General features: G+C 45.2%; 1 protein-coding gene across 1 annotated transcript in view; it reads right to left on the bottom strand.

Moving 5' to 3' along the window:
• LOC111144092 (sodium- and chloride-dependent GABA transporter 3) overlaps window positions 1-22,002 on the bottom strand; it is a 125,333-nt gene extending 103,331 nt beyond the window's left edge. Inside the window, exons 1-4 of the mRNA XM_022498202.1 lie at window positions 21,753-22,002; window positions 18,455-18,589; window positions 18,203-18,343; window positions 14,812-14,902 (exon numbers count right to left, since the gene is read on the bottom strand). Coding sequence (XP_022353910.1) covers window positions 14,812-14,902; window positions 18,203-18,343; window positions 18,455-18,589; window positions 21,753-22,002 — 617 coding nt within the window. The remainder of the gene's footprint in view (window positions 1-14,811; window positions 14,903-18,202; window positions 18,344-18,454; window positions 18,590-21,752) is intronic.
• Window positions 22,003-22,279: the final 277 nt, after the last annotated feature.

Below are 22,279 nucleotides of genomic sequence, written 5' to 3'. Positions count from 1 at the left end.
AAATCCAATCCTCAGGCATTACTCGCTTCTCAGTGTCTCATACTCAGAGAGACTGGGTCCAGCGAGAAGGAAACAGCCTCACACCTGGGGCTTCCCTAGCTTCCAGAGCCAGGAATGGTCTGAACCAGGAGAGCAGAGAGGGAGCAGGCAGCCAGGCCCCCCTCCCCCCACCCCCAAAGAGCCTGGGAGAGGCTGTGTGGGAACAGCTCCCAGCACGGCTGGTCAGTCGGGGAGGCCTCATCTTAATGTCCAGCACGGAGCCGGAGCCGGCAAACACATCACCTTTCTTTAACCTGCCACGGAGGAAGTGCTGCCAGGGACGCAGAGACCGCCCTAAAAACTGGCGCTGAGGGGCCTGGCTATAAATAGCCTTGCTGGTCTTCCCTTCTGGTCTCCCCAAGCAACAAACAAAAAAGGGCCCATCACCAAAACAAATGTGCCTTCCCTGCCCCCTCCAGAACTTCTCTGCCTCCAGGGTTCTGCTGTCACTTCTCTGGGAAGAAAGAAGAGCTGCCCCCAGCTCTCCCTGCATATGGGGCTCACTCCTCTGGCCCCCAGCAGGAGTCCTAAAACCCCCTGGAGGCTCAGGGCAAGGAACCCCCTTGTCAAGAAAATGAGGCCTCCTCAGCATGCAACCTTTGAGCAGGTGCAAACTCTATGCTACGCTGAGTACCCTGAGGACTAAAGCCACAAGGAAGAGGAAAGCAGGGCATTCTGCCCTTAGAGAGCTCACTACCCAGGGGTATAAAGACAATAATAACAAGGATATAACAGCTTGGCTTTCCCCCATGTTTACTCCCAAGGGGAATGCAACCGTTATTCCCATTTCACATATGAGAAAACTATGGCTTATGCAAATTTTCATGCCCAAGAAGGCTGAGGCAGAACCTGAAGCCACATCTGTTCAACTTTAGAGGCAGAGCTTGGACCCACTGTCTGGTCGTGGGGAAGATAGGCCAGAACCGTGTCATCCAGGGAATACAACTAGGGACCCAAGTTGGCCTGAGAAATCCCTGTAGGCGAAGCAGAAGTCCTCACCAGCCTCCAAACACACCCTGACTTCTCTACTTTATAGCATTCATTCCTGCTGCTCCCTCTGCCAGGAATGTCATTCTCAATTCTCCCAAGCTATAAAAACTCCACAGGTCCTTTAGGCACCTGCTCAAATAATACAAAACTTCACTAAGTGCTTTCTTGGCCCTTATGGTCAATCCCTCCTTTCATTTAAAGGTTAAGCAAGCATCTACTTTGCACCAGGCACTCCTAGGTCGGGGCAACAAATTTTTTCTCTAAAGGGCCAGATAGTAAATATTTTAGGCTCTGCAAGCTATAAGGTCACTGTCCTAACTACGCAACTCGATCCTTGAAGTGTGAAAGCAGCCACACACAATTTATAAATGAATGAGTATGGCTGTCTTCCAATAAAACTTTTTTTTTTTACAAAAACAAATGGCAAATGAGTTTTGGTCAGTAGTCTCCAGACCCCTGTCCTAGGCTAATGCTTTCCAAAGAACACTAATCCCTCAATCACTCCAAGTTCTCAGGTCACACCAGGCCCTCACTGGAGAAAATGATGTACACTGTAGCCCTCCTTTGAGAGTCTCAATGATCATAAGAATATTAAAGGCTCTGAGAATTCCTGCAATAAAGACACCTTCATAGCTCTCATTCACCCAATGTTTCCCAAGTTTATTCAGAAGTGTTCCCTATTAGAGTGCAAATTAAAACCACAATGAGATAATATTTCACACCCATTAGGGTACACCTGCTAGGATGGCAGTAATCAAGAAAACAATAACAAGTGTCCTCAAGGATGTGGAGAAATTGAACATCATATATTTATTTCTGGTAGGAATGCAAAATGGCTTAGCCACACTGAAAAATGGTTTGGCAATTTCCTAAGAAGCTCAACATAAGGGACACCTGGGTGGCTCAGTGGGTTAAGCCTCTGCCTTCAGCTCAGGTCATGATCTCAGTCAGGGTCCTGGGATGGAGCCCCACATCGTGCTCTCTGCTCAGCAGGGAGCCTACTTCTCCCCCCAAGACACCCCCCCCCTCCGCTCTCTGCCTGCCTCTCTGCCTACTTCTGATCTCAGTCTCTCAAATAAATAAATAAAATCTTTAAAAAAAAAAAAAAAAAAGAAAGAAAGAAAGACTCAACATAAAACTCAGAGATTCCACCCCTAGGTTACTCATAATAGCCAAAAACTGAAAGTTACCTAAATATCTATCAACTGATAGACAAACAAAATGTGGTATATCCATAAAATGGAATGTTATTTAACCACAAAGAGAGATGAAATAGTGATCCACATCAGAACAGGGTTGAATCTTGAAAACATTATGCTAAGTGAAGGAAGTCAGTGATAAGAGGACCCACACTGAATGGCCCATTTATATGCAAAGTCCTAACTAGGCAAACCCAGAGAGAGGTGGAGGAGTGGTAGCCTGAAGGCATAGGTGGGAGGAGAGATGAATTGCAAATGGGTACCAAAGCCCTCAAGATGGTCATGGAAATGTTCTCAACCAGTATTGTGATGATCTCACAATTGGCAGTTACTCAAAATCACTGACTTGCACACCTACAGGGGAGCAGTGTTTGGCATGTAAACGAGATGTCAGTTATTAAGAAGTTAGGAAGGGAGCGTCCCCTGCCACCATTCTGCCTTTCCAAAGCGATACTTGCTAGCATGACACAGAACATGCGCTGGAAGAACACTCTGGCACTCTAGTGTCTGTGAGCTTGTTTTGTTCCCATTGTTCAGAGGAAACGGAGGTTCCCTGTCATTACTGACCTCCCCTTGGATCACAGACTGGTGGGCCGCAGAGCCTGTATTTGCACCCCAGCCTCCTGTGCTGCAACCGCTGGCGGGTGAGATCCAGGGAAGTAGAAGGTGGTGAAAAGAGGAGAGTGAGTGTAGAAGGGACTGTTAAAGCATCGAAACTCAGGGAAGGCTCCCAACACTTGTACTTCATGGGGAGATGTGAAACAGAGGTACTGCTGGTCAGGAGGCAAAGGGCAGAAGGGACAAACTGAGCAGCAGAGAGGCTGCCACAGCTTTTGGAAACCCACTGGTTCTTAACAGAGTCCATCCTCACACGGGTCACACGGATCCCCCGCAGTAGAGAGGACCTTGCCACCCATGGCTGGGGTCCCAGGACCCTCCGATTCCTGAGCCTTTCTCCTCCTTGCCAGGACTCTGCCTACCCCTAACCTGCTGCCCAGGCCTTTCCAGCCCCATCCCATGGGTTCCCACAGTACCCCACCTCTGCATCATCAGCCACCAAAAGCTCTGATGGAGTCTGTCTTTGCCAGCCCTGGCCCCTCTGAGATGTTCTGTGTCGAGGTTGGCAAGGAGTCACTGTCTGCCATGGAGGGACAGCAAGCAGGAAAGGCACACATGCCATTAGGAAAAGTCCTTGGTGACTAAGGAGATACAGAGTAGGGAGTGGGGATCTGCTCCCACCTCCGGTGTCTCCCTCCAGGAGATCTCCACCCTTTGAATGTTACCTTATCCTTGGTGGGGGGGTGGCGGGCAGGCTGGATGCAGAAGTGAGAGGCACTACCACTGGCCAGTTACTTACTACCCACGCCTGTCACTTCACATGGACTGCACCCTGAAGCCTGGGACAGGTACACCCATTTCACCAATAAGGGAATAGAGGTTTCAGATCACATGCCTGGGGCCCCACCAGTAAGTGGGAGGGACATGTCCCCCAGTTCTGGTGCTTCTTCCCCATCCTGGATGTCTTCCAGGAGCAGTGTAGGAAGATTTGATAGCAGCCCCTAACTTATGCGTTATTCTGTGCCTGAGTCTGAATGACAGTCATTCATTAACGCCCGTGCCACCAGCCGCAGGGCCATATGCTGGAGGCCAGCATCAATTTACATCTGTCATCGTAGCACATCAGAGTCTGCCGGGTCACACACAACACCTGGCTCAGCTGGAAACCACAATATTCTTTTAAAATCAAGGTTCAAGCCTTTTCCTAAAGGAACCTCTTGAAATCCAGTGAAGACAGAGCCCCAAAGATGGTTTTATTTTGTTTTGGCGGGGCTCCAGAGCTTTCTCTTCATTCATTCCCCTGTTAATTTCTCCCTTCTTCCATAAATTATATCTCCCCATCTGCTAAAAAACTATTCCTTCAAGAGCGTCGGTCCACCAGCCTGCAGAGAGAAGGGACATGTCGGTCAGATTCCGCCACATGATAGAACAGGCAGCTGCTGGCGTATCAGACGTGGGCAGGAGGAGCGCGGAGGGGTGAAGTGACACAGGGAGGACTGGAGAGGTCTGCTCTCAGCCCGGATCTGCCTCTGGCTTGTCTAGAGAGGCAGTTTGGGCCAGACCCTAACCTCTCGTTGCCTCAGAATCCCCTCCGAGGAGGAGGACCCCCACAGTGATGCCACACCATTTATCCCGCGGATGGGTGGATTAAATCGAAATAGCATGGCGAGAGGGCATGCTCGGGGCGGCGCACACAGCCAGTGCTTTCCTTCCCTTGCTGTACCCAACAAGACATAAAAGGAACCTCAGACAAAGCCCTTCTGGCTCTGTAAACTGCAACTTCCCATTATTTAGTGTAAGACATTTTTTGTGAAAACAAATACACTCATGGCTGATTTTATATACAAATACCTTTACTCCACCAATTAACAAAAGATCATAGGAACAGATCAAGCTCTTCAGCACTTACTAAGCCCAAATACTACTGCTCCCATTCTGCAGGCAACGAAAGTGAATTGCAGAGAGATTTAAGTAATGAACACAAGGCTAATAAATGTAAGCAAAAGGATTCAGATTATTGCTGTTTGGTCCCAAAGCCCAGGTCTCTGCATCCCTATACTGTATCACTGTTCTTTTAAAGAGCATTTCTGTAATTCTGTATATGAGCCAGGCCTCTACCCTCTGCTCTGCTCACAGTGCTGTGTTTAGACTGCATTAGCAGCAGAGCTACAAACTGGTCCTTCTCGAGGCAGGGGCTCTGTGCAAGCTGGCACCCCAGTGCTGACAACTGAGGGCAAATAGCTCACAGCTGGAGAGAGAGGGACTCCCCCCACCCCCCCACGGGCACTTGGGCCTCCATCTCTAGCAGTGGGGGAGAGCTGCCTGCTGTTCCTTGAATGGGATACCTGGGTCTTGCTTCAGGGGTGGTTACCAGGGTGGATCTGATGGAAATAAGGGAGTCACAACAGTGGCCTATGGCAAGTAATCCCTCTGAGTTTCAGCAATGTGGAAATGGAAACCCTCTTGCGTGTGCTCTTTTCCCTTCTTTTACTTAAACAGAGTTTCTATATTTTCTGCAAAAAAAAAAAACAAAAAAACAAAAAAGAAACAAAACAAAACACAAACTACTTTTTTTTTTTTAAAAAAACACAAACTACTTTTGCAATAAGGAAATCCCAGTGTTTATTGGAGAACCCACTTCTGTAAAAGAGAGCTGACCTTTATTAATAGACCTAAATTCCTGAACCTGGGAACTGATTTCCTTCAATAGACATGGCAAAAAAGAAAAGTAAAAATGTTACTAAATATACAAGGAAATATTGGCAGGAAGAGATTCTGAATTGTTAATAGTTGTTTCTTGGGGGGAGGGGCCAGGAGGAACATACTACAGCAGACTCCAAATTCATATATTAAATCCTAATCCCCAAATTGATGGTATTAGCATATGGGGTCTTTGTTAGGTGATTAGGTCATGAGGGTAGAGTCCTAATAATGTGACTAGTACCCTTATAAAAGAATTCCAGAGAGTTCCTTACCCCCTCTACTAGGTGAGGACACTGTGAGAAGACAGCCATCTATGAACCAGGAAATACGTTTTCACGACACACCAAATCTATCAGCACCTTGACTGTGGACTTCTAGCCTCCAGAACTGTGAGACATAAATTGTTGCCAGTCTGTGGTATTTTTGCTATAGCAGCCTGAACCTGTGAAAACACATATTTAATATGTGATACAACAAAAGTATCACATTTATGTAGCTGTTGTGTTTGAATCATTTACCACACTTACTACTTTTACAATCAGTGAAATGTTAAATAATTACAATAAAGAGGACACAAAATGCCAGTTCGGGTTTGCTTTGGTCCATCTCCTGAGAGCTGGGAAGAGCTGCCCAGGCCTGCTCCAACTGAGGTTGGTGTGGCAAAACCGTGTACATCTATGTCAAGGGGACTTCCTCCCTGCTCTCCTTAACTCAGGGCCCCTGGCGTCTCCCTGGAGGTGAGGATTGAGCAGCAGGAATTAAGGGAATTCCTCAGTTTCATTGGGGGAAGCACCTGTAAGAAGAGGCAGCTGCCCCCTCTGATGCACACCCCAGAGCAGGGCCCTCTGGAAAAACCAGGGCTGTCTGGGGGCAGTGGGAGCTGACAGTTTTGAGCTCTGGTATACGAGGTGGACAATCCCTCAGTTTCTCCAAGATTATGTTTAATGGAAAAATTGTTTTTTTTTTTCTTCTGCCAATCTGCCTGGGCCGATATAAAGTTAAATGAGACAATGTTAACAAAAATGACTTGTAATAGATAAATAATGACTAGTAAGGTGAAACCAGAGTTGTAATTGGGATTTGTCACTCAGGAGAGATCATTGTTATAAATTACAGTGTATTCAGTAACTCCTCAAGCTTCTTTTTTTGAATTATGAAATAATCATGCTTTTGTTTTTAATTTTTTTAATTCAAATAGTACAAAAAAGTATAAAGCAAAAAATAAATCTCTTTCAACATCCTTGTTTGCCCTCCATCCCACTCCTGGGTGAAAACCATGGTTAACAGCTTCCTGTGTATCCTTCCAGAAAAAAATCTATGGGAAGAAGGTATATACATATATTTTTATAATTATAGTATTATATACAACATTCTACACTGTGCTTTTTCTAATTAATTTTACCTTAGAGGTCTTTCCCATATCAATACATTTTCTGCTCATTCCTTTTTAGCAGTTCTTGCAAAAATACCATAATTCATCTAATCAGTATCATAGTTAAGAACATTTTACATGCGTCCTTTTTTTTTTTTTTAATGATCACAAACGCTGTTGCTGTTGGCATGCTGTTCATAACTAGCATGGTCACCCCAGTGGAATAAAGTTCCAGAAGTGGGATTCTGGGGACAAAGCAAATGCGCTGCCCACACACTGAGGGTTACTCCTAAGTTGACTTTCACTGCTGTGTAAAAGCTGGGAGAGTCCAGGCAAATTTAGAGCCTCCCATCTGCCCCCATCAGGAAAAGCCCACCAAGGACGTATGCAGGTAGTAGGCATCTTAGTGCCAGTGAGTAGGTGGGAGTCATTAGCGGATCAGAAGGGCAAGTTCTCTTACTCTCCCAGGGCATGGCATGGCCAAGCAGAATTACCTTCATCCCCATAAGACTTGTTTCTACCCATCTTTCCTGATAGGTAAGGGTACCATTCCCCCCTACTCTCCTGCCCTCTCTCCATGCAGAAACTTCAGTTTCATGTGCCTAGACCAAGAAAGTGCTCCCATGGCCCCTGCCTCCTGCCTCCTGCATCCATCTGGCAGCGTGGGTGATCTATCTTACTCCCAGATCCCACCCTGTTATCACACGGATATGGCCTTTGGAGGCATCCCACAGGATGATTTCAAACCCTTTAGAAAGGCACCGAAGTCCTTCATACTTGGCTCCAGCCTCCCTGGCTGCCTGCTCTTCCCCGAACACCTCCAACACGCTCCCACTGCAGGGTCACGGCTCCTGCTACTCCTTTGACTCGAGGGCTCATCCCCAATATCCACCAGGCTGCCTGCCTCCCTTCTCTCAGGTGCCTGCTCAAAGAGGCCTTCCCTGATCCTGTGACACTCGTGCTCCCCGCTTGCTTGTTCTCCAGCAGACCAATCCTGACTGAACCTAATACTTTCCGCCTACCTTGTTGTCTGTGATGTCCACTCCACCAGGCAAGTCTTTGGCTTTGCTCCTGCTGTATTCCAGAACCCACAATGATACCCGACATACAGTAGGTACTCAGCAAAGACTTGGGACTGACTACATGTTCTGGCCCTGCCTACTTCCTCAGCAAAGCCCCCCACCATTCCCCAGTCTCCACAGGCATGGACACTACAGGTAATGTCTATAAGCCTCAACATACTGCTTCAGGTCATTGGGTTCTTGCCTGTGCTATTTTCTCCACCAGGCATGCTCCTCACTTACTCCACTGGCAAACACATAAACTTCTATTCTCCCTGCAAAACCCCACTAAGCCTCATCAGCTCTATGAAACCTCCCCAAAGCCCAGGCATCCAAGCTTCCTCATCTTAGCTCAATGCAACCATCCTACAAATATCTGTTGCTTTATATTTCAAAAAAAAATTATTTTATTTCATTATCATATGTTTACTTTCCAGGTTCCTCCACTAAGCTATGTGCTTCTTCAAGGACAGATAGCATCTCAGCGATCATCTAGTTACTGATAAGGTGCCCAGCACCCAGTAGGTTCTCCACAAGTGTCAAAAGAACAATCAAGTAAAGTAAATGCACCAGAAGCTGTTCAGGTCCACTCTGAGGGGCAAACAGACCAGGCTGAAGAAACTTCTCTAAGAATCCTGAAAAGAATCCACATAGGCTTGAATGATAGCTTCCTTGTAAAAATTAGCTACCACATACTGAGTACTCACCACATGGAAAGCTCATAGGCCTCATCTCATCTAATGCTCCTGGCCACCTGAGAGTTAGGTCCTATTACCATCTCATTTTCAGGGAAGCAGATGGAGACTCAGGAGGGTAGCTGCCTTGGGTTGAATGCTGTGCTAGTGGAGGAAGTGAGGACTTAAACTGGGTTCTAGAACTTGCTGGCTGAAGTCTACACTGTGTACACGAAGGGTACACATTGGGATTAGAGTACTCCCAATCATTGGGGTACTCCAAACTAGCAGAAGTAGACAGTGCCACCTGATGTTGGCTTCTGACTTAGGGAAAGGGTCTGGGGGGCACTTCTGACCCTTCAGTAAGAGACGCAAAGGCTCCTTCAGACATACAAGCCAACTCTGCACAAGGATTAGCCATGAATCCACACCTGCAGAGGTAGGGGCAAAACTGGGCATGGGGCCTCAGTACCAGGAGCTAATTCAGGCACCCCATTTACAACCCATGAAAGTTCTCCTTTAATCCTCAGAGATCCAGAGAAGCTGGCAAGGCAAGGAACAGGGCTAATCCCCATCTCACGAACAGGAACGTCAATCACAAATATTCTCTTTCTTCATTCAACCCTTTCCAAAGGGCCTAAGCTATCCTGGGCTCAATATAGATGAGGACGCATTCAATCATCATCTCAGCCTTGCAGATGGGCTTTATCATGATTACCTGCCTCTGAGGGGTTAAAAAACATCCATTCATTCATTTATTCCCTCCTCCACTCATCCATCTCAACTAATATTTATTAAGTATCTAGAATGTGCTGGCAGGACAATAGGGAACAAACAAGGCCAGTCCTTGCTGGCATGGGGCTTATATTCTAATGGAGGGAGGGAGAAAATACACAAATAAACAAAGACAAGAGAATTTCAGTAAGTACTGTGTAGACAAAATAACAGAGAAATGCGGTTGAGAGGAGCTGAGTGTTGATGTAGGTGGGATGGTCAGAGAAGGCATCCCAAATGACATCTGCATTAAGATGTAAGGATGAGAAGGAGCCAGACACCCAAGGATCAGGTGAGGAGTCTTCTAAACAAAGGGAACAACAAAAGCCTGTGACTGAGCATGGGACAAATACATACAAAGGACAGAAAGAAGGCCAGTGCAGAGGAGGGCAATGGTAAGGGGAATGAGTCTGAGAGGGAGGCAGGGTTCTGGCAGGCGCTAGGTCCACAGAAAGAATCAGGGTTTCGCTCCAGCTCTTCTGCCTCCCAGAATTTGTGTCCAAAGAAAATCAAGTGGCCAAAATGATTTAGAAATAATTTTAAAAACTATCCAGTGAAGATAAACCAGGAAGAGAAGACCTCATCCTCCTGAATAAAGGTATAGAACTGAAAACCCTTAGAGCTTAATTTAGGCCCAGCACACAGTATGTGTTCAACAAATGCTAGTTGAATGGACACAGTGCAAAAGTGACTTCAACTGCATACACAGCAAACATGGACTTGCTGAAAACCTGCAGACCAATGGGATTCAAGGCCTTAAGTGAAGAAAGACCAAAGCCCACCTGATATCATGATGCTAGTTACATGCTTGACAGTACTTGATCCCACCAGAGGACATGGGCTTAACATTTAGAACTACAAACATATTTAGATAAGTGCTCAGATGCCAGATGTATAATAAGTTATTAAGAAAACCAGGATGGCCTAATTTTGAAATCGGCCCTCAGAAAGACAAATGGCCCCTGCCCCCTAGACCTCCTGCCTGAGCAAGAACCCAAGACTGACCCAGGGCCAGAACTGTTCTCACTGCCTAAACCAACAATTTATATACTGAAAAAGGAAATGAACCTTTAAGATGGGGTGGGGAGGATCAGGTTGGGCCAGGTGTCCAAGGTCAAGGTGAAGCCATGGGCATCATGGGCAGGGAAGTAACTATCTTGTTACTGATTTTATGATAGTTTAGGGCTTGTCTCCCCTCTGCTTCTAGAGGACTAGAACTGTATCCCATGCTTCTGCCTCCCCCAAATGTGCAATGGTCCTTCCTATGTGCAAGCACCAGGAGCTCAGACATTTATGGAATGAGTGAACAGGCAGGCAGCTGAGGGTCTATTTTTATCAAGTGGTGTGGTCCTGAATGAGGTCCCTGGAGTTAGAGGCAGTGAGCAAAGGCAATAGGAGCACATGTGGGACCTGACCCAAGGGGAGGCATCTGTGTGCTGGCCACACAGGGAAACAGCAAAAAGAACCAAAGAAGAAATGCTTCTGAGGAAACTTGATCCAATACTTGAAGAACTGTCACACTGGCAAGGAATTAGTCATGCTCTATCCAAAGCCCCAGAAGTCAACTGTCAGCTGAATTTAAGGAAGAATTCTTTCCCAGCAAATTATGTGTCAAACTGTGTTTTGTGGACTGCTAGCACTCCGGGAGTGGGGGCGCAGTACGGGAAGGAATGGAAAAATTCCAAATGATTCCACAGGAAAATATGTTGAGGAATTTGAGTTAATCAGAGATAACAGATGTTCTTGCTGAAGAGCACAGCTTTTGGCCCTTCTCAAATTTATGTGGCCCCAACAGCTTTCCATAGGATGTTATGAATATCTCACAGAGTCTCTGTTCTAAGCTCATCTCTGAGAAAAGATGAATTAGAGCTGACAAAAGCATCTTATGAAAAGCGGAGTGTCACACCAGTTTCTAAGTACTTTTAGGATATAAAATTCAACACTGCACACATAGTACAGATGCAGTCTAGGAGAAAACTAGAACCACTGGTTTATTCTCCCATAAAAAAGTCCAGATAGACTTTCATCTGGAATGGCCAAGTGGAAAGCCAAAAGGTCCAGTTACACATGAGTATGTAGATTAGCTGTCTCCTCCCACCACTTGGTGCCCATGTAAGTAGGTGATATGGATATAACAAAGAGATCCTGGAGATAATCAATGTTGTTGGGTGAGCAGCTTAGTGACAGGATGAGTTCTTGCCAGAGCCCACTCTGACTCCTCATGCAGAAAATACTGCCTGCCTTGCTCCCATTCATCTATCCATTCTGTAAATATTCACTGGGGGGTGGGAGGGGAGTCTTCCATAGATCAGCAGTAGTAAGTAAAGCCAAATAAGGTGTTCCTTTAGGACTACCTTTTGGGGAATACAGACAATAAACAAATCCACTGCACAAAAAATGATTTAATTAAGGTTTTCTATATATATTACAAAGGAAATAAATGATGCAAAACAATGGTAAGTTACACAGAGATCTTCTCTAGTGTGGGGTTTCAGGATGGGTTCTCTGAGGAAGCACAGAGACCCTGTTTTACAGATCCTCAAATGTGCAGGTCAAAAATAAGTCTCTGTGACATTCCTCTGGGAAATCATGGCCCTGGAGGGCTGGGAAAGGCCACACAGGCCTACCCACCACAGTAGCCTCCTCTCTAGCACACATCTTATTATGCTATATTTGGGACAATGACTCAGTAGGTCTGGGGAGGACTAGAGAATCTGCATTTCTAACCCAGTGATTCTCATGCTGCTAGTCTGCAAACATTTAAGTAATACTACTGTATTGGGCATTTTGAAAAACCTAAATAAATGGAGAGCTATACCATGTTCATGGATAGAGAGGCTCAATCACAAAGATGTCAATTTTCTTCAAATTAACTTATAAATTCAATATACTTCCAACCAAAATCCCCATGGAGGTGTTTTTTTCTTTATTATTGTTTAACCTGAAAGCTGAATCTAAAATTAATTTGGAAGGCAATTTTGGAAAAGAACTGAGGGACTTGTCTTACTATCTCCAGGCTTACAATTAAAGTATAGGTGAGGTATTAACATACAATTAGCCAAAGAGAAAATGTAACAGAACAGAACAGAAAGCCCAAAACAGACCTGTACTTTTAGGAGAACTATATATGCAAGACAGCATTACAAATCAATAGGGAAAAGAAATACTACTGAAGGAACTGATAATTTATATTTTTTAAAAAAACAAAACCCTGAACTCCTACATCACATCATATGCAAAAATAAAATTCAAAATAGGTTATATCCCTCAATATGAAAACATAAAACATTTAAAACTCTTTTTAGAAAATACAGAAGATTTTTACAACTTTGGGGTAGGGAAATACATTTTAAATAAGATACCAATTATGCAAACCAAAAAGAAGAAACTGGCAAATTTGACTTCAATAAAGTTGAAACTCTTGTATGCCATAAACAAATAAGAAAAGCCACACAGTAGGAAAAGCTATTTGCAGCATACTTATATTCAGAATGTATCAAGATACTAATATCTAGAATGTATCAAGAATTCCTACCCATGAGAAAAGACAATCCAAGGAGAAAGGGATAGGAGCAAGAAGGTCACAGATGAGAAACCCAAATAGAGGAAAAAACATGAAAGTAATTAGAGGAATGCAAATTTAAAATACTAAGATTCAAAACTTAAAAAAAAAAAAAAAAATCAACCAGACCAAGTGCTTTCTAGAATACGGAACAGCAGAATTTTCATACTCTATTATTTAGAAAGTAAACCAGAATGATCCTTTCAGAAAGCAATTTGACATTATCTGATAAAACCCATGATGCATGCACCCTACTACTAGCAATTCCACTACTAGGTATACCGCCTAGAAACCTCCATTCACACAGACAGGGAAGCATGGAAAAGACATTTATTGTGTGCTTAATAACAGTAGGAAACAGGAGAAACTCTAAATCCCCATCAAGAGGAGCTGGCTAAACACAATGTAGTCTTTTTATACATTGAAATACTACACAGCAGGAAAAAAATTAATGAACCAAACCTATATGTATCAGCATGGGAACATCTTAAAACCAATACTGAGCAAAGAAACAAAGTTGTGAGAGAATATAAATAATGGATACCATCAATATAAAATTTTTAAATATGGAAGAAAGGTCTAGGCACTATTTGGGAGATGAATATATTACATATTATTTGCATACAGTTTATATGTAACATAATTTTATACAAACTTACATGGTTACTTATTAAAATGTATAATTATATATTAATATATCATGTGTATATACATATGTGTGTGAGATACACACACACACACACACAGACATCATATATAAACATGAGAATGCTCAGTCTAAATTCAGCATCGTGACCTCTAAAGAGGGAAGGAGATAAATGGTATCTGGGGAGAGAATTAAAATCACTCATAAAACCACTGGCCCTCTACACTACTTATAATAAGCATTAGGGATTAAGATAAGGGATGTTCTGGAATAAAGCCATATTTTTTTCAGATTGAAAGCCTCCGAAAGCATTTAGCCCAACCTCTGACTCAGAGAGGAAGCATCTCTTCGGTACCTGGAACAAGGGATCCTCCTACCTCTACTCAGAAGATGCTAAGTCAGGGCCACTGTGTCCTGTTATGCATGTTAGTAATGCACAATTCTGGAGCACACATTTCACAATATAAATGATGCCCTCTAGGGTTGTGCAGTGAACAGCTTCTATAACCATTTGTGGCAGCCCTATAACCGCTAGGTCATAGACCCCTCTGGAAGGCTGATGAAGAATGCCCACCTCTGGGAAAATGCCCATCCACACAATTACTGCTTATAATGTGGGTAGATTCAAACACCTCCCCAACAATGATTAGAGGTCCTCCACTAGCTGAACACTTTCAGAGATGGGTGATCACAAGCTTCAGAAGTACTTGCAGACAGTGCCGTGAAACTAAGCTCTTGTTTTAAGCACCAGCCTCTTTATAAGAGGCTTTCTTTATAAGAAACCAGCCTCTTTATAACCTCTATCCATCAATGCTGATCTGCTTCCCTTGAGCATGACACCTCAGCTACTGAAAGAAAATGAATCCCCCCTGTCCCCCACCCAGACTTCTGCTTTCCAGACTAAATATAGTTTTGACTTAGGTTATTACAAACACACTGTCTCCTCTTTTGTTAAAATGCCTCTTTTTTAACTATCACTTTACGAGCGCTTCTTACCCTAATAAGCAACCAGGCATTCTGACAGGTCATCAAAGAACAAAAAAATCGTTTCTCTCAGCTGCTCCTTTGGGAAACCTCTAAAATCTCCAAAGCCGTCAAATGCCCACAGAAGCTAGCAAGTGCAAAGCCGAAGAAAGGAGAGGTCAGGCTTTTCCCGGAGTGGGGCAACGTTAACTGAGCAGAACCAGGACAGAGGCCTCACAGGCCAAGGAACACAAATCATTTTCCACTTACTCCCAAAACTCCATGACGGGAGAGGTGGCATTCTGCAGGGACACATGACTGTGGTTGCTCATGTTCAGTTTCTGGAACTCCACACAATTCTCTACAGTGGAAACAAGACAAAAAATAGAAGATTAACCTCTGCAAGGGCTGGACCTTGGGAAACATTCAGATTTGATGATGCAACCAGCTGGTTTTACCTAGCCGCTCCAAGCAAACATGCCTCAGAGAACACTGGGGAGGGAGATCAATAACTTGTCAGTTTAAGAGAGAGGTCTGGTCAGATTAGAACAGAAGCAAAATTGGTGGGGGGGCAGGGCACCTTCTCTCAGTCCCACTCCATACATTCTATCCAACTCTTCCTTCCTGCCTTGCTCCCTCTTTTCTATTTCTCTACTGAAGGCCTGCCCATGGCATCTCTGTCCTGCCCAGTGGCCCCAGCAGGAATGGCGGGACTAAAGGAGTTGTATCAGTCATGGGGTCACTAGGATAGTAATGAATTTGAGACTGAGTTCTTCATGTAGAACACTAACATTGCAGCTGCCTCATAAAGACATGATAACTGGATGAAATGTCATGAGCCTGTATGTGTAAAGGATTTCTACTTTCTTCACCATTCCCTCAATTGATCAGTTGGTCCAAGAAAAGATTTGTTGAATGTCTCTTTATTTCATGAAACTTAATGACCAAGGGGGATTTGAATTTCAGGTAAAAACATCCAACCGTTGAACCTTAATGACCCAGATCAACCTCCTCCTCCAGGAAGACTTCCTCAATCTCCCTCCCCTCAAATGCTAAGAAAATTAGGATTTAAAGGCCCTCCAAGGAACCACCTTCTCCAACTCCCTTTATTTTGAAGAGGAGAACCTTAAGGTTCAGAAATAGTCAACGGACCTGCACCTATACCCTCTCCCTCCTCTACAAAGTCACCAGCCAACGGCGGACAGACCAGGGAGTCAGCTCCTTTGTTATGGTCATCACCCAGCTCTGTTCCCCACCAGGGGACCCATAGCTCTTTACAGCACCCCTGGTTACAGAGCCACCTCAGCCAGACTGGGAACCAGAGCCAGACTGGGAACTCCCTGAGGGCATCTGTGCCATTCACTGCAGGGGCCCTGCACCTGGCAGCAGAGTCTGCATGGAGCCAGTGCTCTGCCCAGTCAGGTACTGCTCTCTCCTCACACATGAGCAAATTCTCCAGCTACATCTGTGAATTCTGAAGCAGGAAGCCCTCCTATACCTGATGTTTGCCACATCAACAGTGTTCACACACTCTTAGTGAAAGGGGGCTACAAACCAGGGGCAGACAGGTTCACAGTCTGCTGGGGAAATGTCCTCCGATCACTGGCCTCCTTCCTGCTCCCTTGGCAAGTGCTAACCATCTTCTGAAGCGGGGATGGGCTGTGGGGTCCAAAAACTCCTGAAAAGAGTCTGAAAACCCGAGATTACAGGTGCCCTTGTGCCTTTTTCCAGGGAGAGGAGCCCTTAGTTTTGATCAGTCTCTAAAACAAGGTGTTTTTTTTCCCCCTAGAGTAAAAAAATTTCTCAGACATCCGACATGGACAAGGTGTTTTTATTAAAATGACATTTAGTTATGTACAAATAAATGCGTGATTATAGTATTATGGTAATCATACAACTATAAAAGCAGAATTAAGTTTATACATTAAGTATCAACTACGAAAGACAATTCAGATTGATAGCATAAAATCGATGTGTAGTATAATGCCATTTTGTGAAGTTAAATGGACATCCCAACAGAAAAATGGAATCAACAGGGAGAAGGCAGGGTCTACGGAGTTCAGCTTGCCTGTTCTTCCACTGGCTACTTGAGATTCAATTCTACTATCATTTTTTTTCTGGTCACACTTGCGCAATATCCTTATTCTTAGAGTTTGCTACATTCTTAACTGGACTTCACTTAGTACTGAAGCACTATTTATAAATTAAATCTCTCTGCTCTTCTCCATTGGCCACCATCCTATTTATCAAAAACAAATCTTAAGTTGCAAACACGCACAGCCAGGCACTGCAACCTCCTGCCTGTCCTTGGTTATAAGATGGTTGTGCACAGAATCCACGGGTGCATATTTTTAGAGTATCCTCAAAATAAACACACACAATTAAATGATCATGGAGGATTCATAGGCCTCCTAGAGTATACATTTGAATTTTAATTTGAGAAACATCCCTATGAAATCCCTGGCCAAAGAAAGGTTAAGAACCACGGCCCTAAAGAGAGACAATGAGAGACCTGTACAAAATGCAATGGGTGGGAGCTGGATAAAGTCATGCAGGACTAGAAGCTACTTCACAGCACTTCGTAGGCCTAATTGCTACTGTTCCTTCTGCTGGTAACCAACATCCTACCCAGTCTTACTGTATCTCAGGATGACAGACCACTTCCAGAGACAACCTAACCACAGGTTATAACACAGATGATGAATAGCTTAAAGCATGTGTGCCAACTCCAGTCAAAAGGCAGTGGCTCCCTGGAGCAGAGCAGAGAAGGGTTCTGAGGCCAAGACTAGATTCAAAAAGTGAAGAGTTCTACAATCGATTGGTGATGTCTGCTCTGAACCTGGCCATCAGATAGGGATTGAACGTGTTATTTGCCTTCCCTGGATTATAAAACTCAATCTTAATAGGATGGACAAATTTAAAAGCCAACAGCACATTAGAATTCAAAGTAATCTAAAAAGTTATCCACTCGAGGGAGTAGGAGAGTGGTAAATTCAAATATCTACCTGGGTTAGACAGGTAAAGTAAATATGTAATGTGGACTAAGTGGAGTCTGTGGCCAAATTGAGAACAGAGGTGTTATCCAAAGACAACTGCTTATTAGCCCCAGCATTGCTGCCAAGCAAGAATTTGGCAATGTGGGTCTGCTGTTGCCAGGTTGTTTTTTTAATTTTTTCAAGAGAAATTGGAAATCTGGATTTTCATGTGAGGTCTTCTGGTTTTTAAATTTTGTCAACCAGATACATTTTTGAAATTCACTGATCACTGATCAAAAACCTAATAGGTGTGTTTGCAACCCTTGATCTAGTCTAACCCCTTCGTTTTAGAGAGGAAAATCTGATACCCAGAAATGCAGGGCTGGAAATGAAGCCTGACCCCCTCATACCTGCCTGCACAGGGCTCAGTCTCTATATTTGGCAAAGTGAGGAAAGAACATCACCATTCCACTACCTGTGCCAATTCCTAGGCCAGAGCTCAGCTCAGGCTCAGGGCTACAACCCACAGAATGCAACCAGACCCAGTTAAGAACTGACCTCCAATTTCAGTGGAATCTGGACTCATGTCAAAAGGCCAACGGCTAGGATTAATCTCCAGGATATGGGCATACCCCCAATGCCAAGCCCCCCAGCACCAGCAGTCAGACCCTCCCTGGGGGCCATACCTGTGTTCCATTCATGCCCACAGGTGGCCCAGGGGAGCTCTGTAGTGAAGCAGTTGCTCAGGTAGAAAATGGCCCATGCCAGGATGATGATGTAGTACACATTTAGATGGGCCTCAATCACCTGTGTTGCGTAGCCAATGCCTGAAAGAACAAAGGGAGTGATTTGAGTCTCTCTCCACCTTGCTACAACAGTCTCAGCTACTTTTCACAGCCTGACATCACTCAGGCACCATTTTCTAACTCAATGCTTACCTTCAAATAAAGGGCAAATTTTCCTCCAACATGTAATGCCACCTTCACTAGTGAACTGTCCCAGAGCTGTTTCCAAGAAAAAAACAGGAATTCCACAGCAAATAAAAAACACCACGTAGGGAATCAGGAACGCCCCTACAAGGATGCAAAGTAAGGGAATGAGATTAAAATTGCCTCTACTATTTCAAGTTTGACACAAGAAATGTTTAATAAGCACCTATTATGTGTGAGACATGTTCTCTGAGCTTAAAGTCAAGTCCACACCTTGAGGGCCACAGTCAGAAAACATGGCCCTGGGTCTGTGCTGTTTGTGCATCTACCTCCCATCTCCCAGCTTCAACTTCATCCGTAAAATGGGGCTTTAAAAATCAATGTCTGTACCACTCGTCTCACAGAAATGTGCATCTAAAATGATAACATAAAAGTGTTTTCCTTAAGCCGCTGCCTTCGGCTCAGGTCATGATCTCAGGTTCCTGGGATCGAGTCCCGCATCGGGCTCTCTGCTCAGCAGGGAGCCTGCTTCCCTCTCTCTCTCTCTCTCTCTGCCTGCCTCTCTGCCTACTTGTGAGCTCTGTCTGTTAAATAAATAAATAAAATCTTAAAAAAAAAAAAAAAAAAAAGGGTGCCTGGGTGGCTCAGTGGGTTAAAAGTGTTTTCTTTCCTTGATTCTGTATTTATATATTTCACCCTCCAGCATAGGTTAAATCCATTCCCTTTCTGAACATTACATTGTCCTTTTGTATTCTAAAGTAACCTCAACAGGCTAGGTAAGGGGGACCCCTTCTTCTTACTTACTTTGGAAGTAATCTACAAAAAGAATGTTTTCATTAGGAGATACATTCTCCAGGAGATGTGCAATAAGCAGCCTCAAGCCCCAGCACATGAGGGTCAGATAAAGGAGCTGAGTTATAAGGGGTTTGCTGTAAGAATCTATCTATTCAGAAAGGCTGACTTTGAATCAGTCTGAGAAAAGACCACCATAAGCTTTAGGGCTCCTATCTTGATACACACAATACCCACTGCCTAGGCCTTTCTGTGAAACAAATTAAATAACTGAGGTGAACATGAGCTATTTCAACCAGAAAGGGATTTTTTCCAAATCCCTCATTCTCTCTCACCCATCTAATAACAAAGCCTGAAAACACATGCTATTGCCCACCATCTGATCTCACAAACGAAGGCTTTAACTGAAATTGCTTTTTGCTAAATTAAGTCTCTTTAACCTTAGAATTAATAATAACAGTTTCGATCAATCCTGATAGTAGGACAGCATCTACCAGATTTTGAAAGGGTTTTAGCTTTTTTGGGCAAGATACTTTTTTTAAAGTTTCACAATGGGAAAGAAATTCATTAAACTATTGTTAGGATCTATGAATAGAACTCTGTATTTTTTTTTTTAAAGGCAAGCAGTTGGTAATCAGATACCCCAACTCTATCAGAAGCAAAAAGTGTGTGAGAAGGGACAAGAGGGTCTGTTTGCTGAATAGAAATCTAAGTGTTTACAACAAGTTGCAGTAGGTTCCCTAATACATTGTAGCATACTTGTGAACCCTCTAGAACCTAACAGATGGCACTTTCTGAAAAACTCTTAGCTTATGTATTCACAAAACTAGCAATCCTTAAGATAACTAGCTCAATTAAATAAGATATCTGTGTACCTAACAGAGACTCTTGGCAAATTACAGAGAAAAAAAAAAACAAATTTTTAAACTTTGCTCACTACAACTTTTTTTTTTTTTAATCTGTGCAGAATTTGTAATTAACCCAACTTACTCTGTTTTATCCTTTTAGGCATGCATTTGGTTTTGGCATAACAATTTCCTGTATTTAAAAAAAGGTGTTAAAACAGTTTTTGCCTGGGACTACCCTAAAGGGTTTCCACAGGTTTCTAAGAAGACACGGCAGCTACTAAAGGCTGAATCTGCAGAGGCAGAACTCACAGCTGAGGCCATAGGGCACATTCCGGGTCTCCAAGGCTACTCCCTCTCTCTCTCGTGCCAAGCCACCAACACCGGCGGCCACTTCATTACCAGTGCAGAGCAGGCTTGGAGCAGCCTGTGCCTTCAGAGTGAATGTCTCCAAAGAAAGGGCCCGGGCCAAGCAGTACCCTTCTCGCTGTCCCTGCAGCTGCTCACACAGGAAGTCCAGCTCCACACAACCTAACAGTGTGGTCCCTGCCAGCCAACTTCTGAGCCACCTTCAGTCGGGTCTGGGGATCTGCTGGAGGAGCAGGGGAACAGCAGGGAGAGAGAGGAATGCATAGACACCGGCTTTTCCTTAGAGAAACTGTGTCACCCAAGAAGGTATCACAAGGTCCCTTGCCATGCACCTGCCTTCTGTCCTGCAAATATGATAGGTGGAGGCTCCTAAAGTCCTTGAGCTGAAAGATTTGAGAATTCACTGCAGCATCACCACCAAACTGACTTGGACATGTCACTAGGAAAGACTCTCTTACCTCCTTCCTTTCCCTGTTCCCTGCTCCAAAACCTCTAAGTATCTCCTATACATCAAATCAGTATTGTTGCTATTTGTCTTGGGTGGCTCTGAGACTAGTGAAAGGAAGTGCTTGGGGCCAATGTTTCCACCAGATGGGCCAGGAAGGAGACCTAGTGAAGGTCTTAAGGGCAAATGAAAGACTGGGCAGGCAATCAAACATTAATGCCCCAACTTAAAGTTTTCCCTGTTGTCAGTCTAATCCCAGTTTAAAACAAGGCCTTGGTGGCAGAATCCCATCTTTACCTCTCACAGGGTTATTTCTTTGAACCTTTGTATCCTCATCTGCAAAATGGGTACGCCAATGCCCGCAAAGATGACTTTAAGGACGCAAGATGATGTAGGTAAAGCTTGTTACAGAGTCTGGCATTTCAGTAAGTGCTCAAAACCTGAGCCTACTCAGATCACGATTAGAGTCCCTTTCCTTCATGCTGGTTTCCAGCTAGGAAAGCTGAAGATCAAAGGGTTTGTCTCCTGCCCTTAACAGGGATGCGGGTACGAAAAGCAAGGGCTCCTAGCCTAGGCTTCCACCTCAAGTTGCCACAGAACACACCTGGCTGTCAAGTCCCCGCGTGCCAGCAGGCGGCACATGCAGGTGTGAAGAGGCGCGTGCACATGCGCCCTGGGAGAGGCGAGCCTAGCCCTGGGAAACGCTCCCGCGCCAGGTGGCCCACAGCGGGCATTCTCCCGGGGGTCCCGCTACACGCAGGCGCGGGCGGGGTCGCGCGCTCGCCCCCTTGCTCCCCGCCCCCACCGGGCTGAGTTCCCCTCCCCGTTCTCCCTCACGTCGCGTGTGCCGCCTCACCTCCTCCGTTCTTGTAGCACAGGTAAGGGAAGCGCCACACGTTGCCCAGCCCTATGATCTCCCCAGCCACGCTCAGCACGAACTCCACCTTGTTGTTCCAGTGGCCACGCTCGTGGACTGCCTTGTCGCGCTTGTCGCGCGGATCTCGCGCGGACGCCGCGCCCCCGCCGCCGCTTCCCAGCGCCTCAGACTCCCGCGCCTCCTCGGCAGCCTTCCCATTGCCCAGAGGCAGCGCTTTCTCCGCCGTCATGGCCGCGCTGGCTGCCTCGTGCGCCGGGCCCGGCTCTGCGCCGCCGCCCCGGGCGGGCTGGCTTTTCAGGAGGCGCGAGCGGGCGGGAGGGGGAAGCAGGGGGTGGAGCTGAGGGGCCGGGCCCGGCCAGCGCGGGAACGGGGACGCCGCGCCGCGGGCCCGGCCCTCAGGGCGCCCACGCCGCCTCAGCCCGGCAAGGCCCGGGAACCCGTCTGTGATGTCCACTCCACCAGGCAAGTCTTTGGCTTTGCTCCTGCTGTATTCCAGAACCCACAAT

The sequence above is a fragment of the Enhydra lutris genome, unplaced genomic scaffold, assembly GCF_002288905.1.
Source record: "Enhydra lutris kenyoni isolate GAN:26980312 unplaced genomic scaffold, ASM228890v2 scaffoldscaffold10, whole genome shotgun sequence".
In the NCBI taxonomy this organism is placed as follows: domain Eukaryota; kingdom Metazoa; phylum Chordata; class Mammalia; order Carnivora; family Mustelidae; genus Enhydra; species Enhydra lutris.
Note: the sequence above shows the minus strand (reverse complement) of the source record. Positions and strands in the feature narration are given on the sequence as shown.